This window comes from Entamoeba nuttalli, assembly GCF_000257125.1.
Source record: "Entamoeba nuttalli P19 unplaced genomic scaffold asmbl_9504, whole genome shotgun sequence".
In the NCBI taxonomy this organism is placed as follows: domain Eukaryota; phylum Evosea; order Mastigamoebida; family Endamoebidae; genus Entamoeba; species Entamoeba nuttalli.
Genome location: NW_008579671.1, coordinates 1 through 4084, shown reverse-complemented (window position 1 = coordinate 4084; position 4084 = coordinate 1). Strand labels below are relative to the sequence as shown.

Genomic DNA, 4084 nt, shown 5'->3' with positions numbered 1-4084 from the left:
GAGAATGTCATCGGTAACATTCATTGAATTGTCAATGAGAATAAAATGTATTTAGTTTTAAACACTTGAAATTAAATTGAAATAATAATAATAAACAATTAATTAAGTGTTAATAGAATTGTCATTTATTCATTAATTAATGGATATTAATAACTTCATACATCATTAAAATGAGTAATTTATTTGTTTTATTTATTGTTTAGTTTTTCTTTGTATTTTATGAATAAACCATTTTAGTTTGTTTTATTTCTTTCTTTTTATCTTCTTCTTATTTGTTTTTCATTTTAAATAACATTTCATCTTCTTTCTTTATTTCTTATTTTATGTTGAATAAACATTTCATTATCACTTCTGTTATTATATCTAATTTCATTTAGTATAAATATCATCTTTTATATCATTTTCATGTGATATTATTTTTTCATAACATTTACTTCATTCTTTGTATTATTATTTATTATATTTCTTATTCAAATACAACAACATAATCAGATAATAATTGTTAATTCATTGTTTGAACTTGTAGTAAAGTTTGTGTGATGTCTCTGACATACAACCTTCAAACACATGAAACTGAATTATAAAAGAAATTGAAAAAAAAACGGAAAGAAGTTTAAGTTAAAAAATAATAGCAGGGAAAGAAATGTAACTTCTTTCTATTAACTGAGTCATGTAGTCCACATCAAGAGCACCACACATCTCACGAATTGAATGCATAGAAAGCATTGGATTACCAAGATCTATAGTTGTCATTCCTGTTGTTGCAGCAACATGTGGACCTATTGTCGATCCACCAAGAATACTCTGTTTAAGAACAAATGTTTGAGTGGGAATATCTCCAGCAGCTTTAACGACCATTGCACGTAATAGTCCATCAGACATATACCTTTGTCCACAATGTTCTTTTAAAACTGGCCCACTATTAAGTCTTATTGGATGATTCTTTTCCATTACATCAACAGTAGGATGAGAAGCATGTGCTCCGTCTATTGATAAAACAACTGATTTTGAATAAGCTACATAAATTGATTGGATACTTTCATTATTAAAAAGAATAGAATGAACACGGTTAATGATATTTGTTAAAAAAACACTTTGTGCTCCTCTTCTATTTGTTGATCCAACCTCTTCATTATCAAATGCTACAAACATATCTATTTGTTGAGAGTTTTGGTTAAGTTGTTCACTAGAGAAGAATCCTTGTAATGATGTGAAAACACCATTTAAATTATCAATTCCTTGACCAACAATATATTTATTCAAAGATAAAAATGATGCAGGTTCACAGTCACAGAGACAAAGATCAGTTGAAATAATGTCTTTTACATCTACTTTTAATTGAACAGCAATTTTATTTAGAAGTAAGTTATATGCAGAAATATTCTTTGATGCTGCTTCTGCACACACAGCAGAGAGATGTTTATCCTTATCGATTATGTATTTTCTTTCAGTGTCAAGGTGGATTGCTAATCCACAAATTCTAAACAATGGCTCCTTAATTGAAACAATATGCCTTTCTCCATTAGCTAAAATAACTCTTCCAGATATTCCTAAATCACGGTCAATCCATGTATGCCAAATTCCACCACCATACACTTCACAAGATACTAGTGCAAGATTGTTCTTGAATACATCAGGATTTGGTTTTAATTTTAAGAAAGGAGAGTCAAGATGTGAACTTGTAATGAAAATCCTTGATGTAGCATTTGCGTTGTTAGTTCTAAATGCAACTAAACTGCTATCATCTCTAACAAGATAATATTTTTTATGAAGTTCAAGGTTCCAAACCTCATTTTCTTTAAGACGGACATAACCAGCAGATTCAAGTCTTTTCTGTACAACTTGACAAGCAACAAATGGAGATCCTGAAGCTTCGTTTAAAAAGTTGATGAAGTCTTTAGCTAAAGATGACATGATACAAAATTTTAAGATTTTTCTTTTTATTTTATTTTTTCTTTTTTTCTTTGACTTTATCATCAAACTTTATTTTACTCACAACAATAAATATTCATCACAGCAATAAACCTAAGCACAATTGTTAAAGCTTCCTCTTTGTCTTTGTAAATTATATATACAATGAAAAAAATAGGGTTTGAAAGAACTATAAAAATAAGAGAAGAAAAAACATAATCAAATCATAAAAAATGAGTGACTCTGACAATACTAATAAAGAAATTAAGTCATATGAACATCCTGAAAAACCACTTTCAAAAAAAAAGCAAAAGAAATTAGCGAAGAAAGAATTAAAAATGAGATTATGGAAAGAGACAAGAAGTGAAATGAGAAAAGAAAGAAAAGAAAGGGCAAAGGAGAGAAAAAAAGAAATGAGAGAGAGTGGACAATATATTCCTCGAAAGAAGAAAAGAACAACAGAAAATCTTGAGATTGGAGGGAAAGTTATTATAGATTGTGATTTTGATGATAAAATGAATGAAAATGAAGTAAAGTCATTATTTAACCAAATTCAATTATTATATGGTGCTAATTGGAAATATGAACATCCTTTAGAAATTAGATGTATTGGAGTTAATGGAAAACTCAAAGAATTAATTGAAAAAAGAGAAGCACATAAATGGAAATTAATAACATTTGAAGAAAAAAAAATTGAAGAAATTAAAAATGAAGTTCAATGCGTTTATCTTGCAGCAGAGAGTGAAACAGTTATTGATAACTTTAATAAAGAAATAAATTATGTAATTGGAGGGATTGTTGACCATAATAAATTTAAACGATTATGTGAAAATAAAGCAAATTCATTAAATATTTCAACAGCTCGACTACCAATAGAACAGCACATTGAGTGTATTGGAAGAAAAGTATTAACAGTAAATCAAGTTTTTGAAATCATTGGTGAACAATGTCAAACAAATAATTGGGATACTACAATACAAAAAATACTTCCACAAAGGAAGCAAGAAGTGCCACCCAAAAATGAGCCAAAAAGTGATGAAGAGCTTTCATTGTAAAATGTTATCAAAGTTATTAATTTTTCTTTTATTCCATAATATTTTATATTTTGTAATAAATGTACTATAATCAATTTTATATTCTCAAATAAATAATCGAATAAAACCAATTAACATAACATTCATTTGGTGGTTAACAAAACAAAATTGACAGATTTAAAAATAGTATAAGAATTAAAAATTATTTTTTGTTATTTTTACATTTTTCAATTTTTTCGTGATTTTTTTTTAATGTTTAACTAAACTTTATATTAAACGAACATATCATTTCCTACTACATTATTATTAGCCAATTTCTTTGTACAACTAAGAACGTCAAAAAAATAACTAAAACCATTTCGTTTTTCCATTTTCATTAACAGATAAAATCGCCTTTTTTTCTTACGCTGAACTTAAAATTTAAAAAACTTAAAATTATCAGATTTAAAATAAAAATGGGAAACACCCTCTCTGGATTGAAACAAGAAGATGTTGAACAAATGATGGCTACAACTAACTTCACTGAAAGTGAATTAAGACGTTTATTCCGTCGTTTTAAAAAATTGGGAATGAAAGCTAAAGAAGGTGCCTCTGAAGAATATGATGACCTTGCTGAATTAACTTCTAACCCAGTTCTTCAAAGACTTCTTGAAATCTTCAATCGTTATGAAAATGAAGAGGTACAATTCTCTCAATTTGTTGCAACCCTTTCAACCCTTTCTGATAAAGGAAGTCAAGAAGCAAAACTTAGATTTGCTTTCCAAGTGTATGATGTTGATAATGATGGTTTTATATCAAATCCAGAACTATTCAAAGTTCTTAAAATGATTATTGGTAGTTCTTTTACTGATGAACAATTACAACAAGTGGTTGATAAAACTATTATCGAAGCTGACAAGGATAGAGACGGAAAGATTTCATATGAAGAATTCTGCAGTATTATCTTAAAGAACTCTGAAAATATTGGAGAAAAGCTTACCATTAATTGGCAATAAATTGAAATCATCTTTTTTTATTTCCTAATTATCGTTTTAACTAATCTACTTTCTTTTTCTTATTTATTTTTTTTTATTTTTAAAACAAATAAAATTTATATAACAAAATATCTCTATTTAATTACAATAATACATTATTCCATA

General features: G+C 27.3%; 3 protein-coding genes across 3 annotated transcripts; 2 read left to right on the top strand and 1 right to left on the bottom strand.

The window, feature by feature from the left end:
- Positions 1-618: 618 nt before the first annotated feature.
- On the bottom strand, positions 619-1914 carry ENU1_200600 (aspartyl aminopeptidase, putative; the record flags this gene model as incomplete). Its single annotated transcript, XM_008862103.1, has 1 exon — positions 619-1914. One exon carries the CDS (start codon positions 1912-1914, stop codon positions 619-621), a length of 1296 nt encoding a protein of 431 aa, XP_008860325.1.
- Positions 1915-2144: 230 nt separating this feature from the next.
- On the top strand, positions 2145-2966 carry ENU1_200590 (tRNA (guanine-N1-)-methyltransferase; the record flags this gene model as incomplete). The annotated part of the gene is made up of 1 exon (XM_008862102.1): positions 2145-2966. One exon carries the CDS (start codon positions 2145-2147, stop codon positions 2964-2966), a length of 822 nt encoding a protein of 273 aa, XP_008860324.1.
- Positions 2967-3400: 434 nt separating this feature from the next.
- Positions 3401-3940, top strand: ENU1_200580 (calcineurin B subunit, putative; the record flags this gene model as incomplete). The annotated part of the gene is made up of 1 exon (XM_008862101.1): positions 3401-3940. The coding sequence occupies one exon, from the start codon at positions 3401-3403 to the stop codon at positions 3938-3940; it is 540 nt and encodes a 179-aa protein (XP_008860323.1).
- Between the last annotated feature and the right edge of the window lie 144 nt (positions 3941-4084).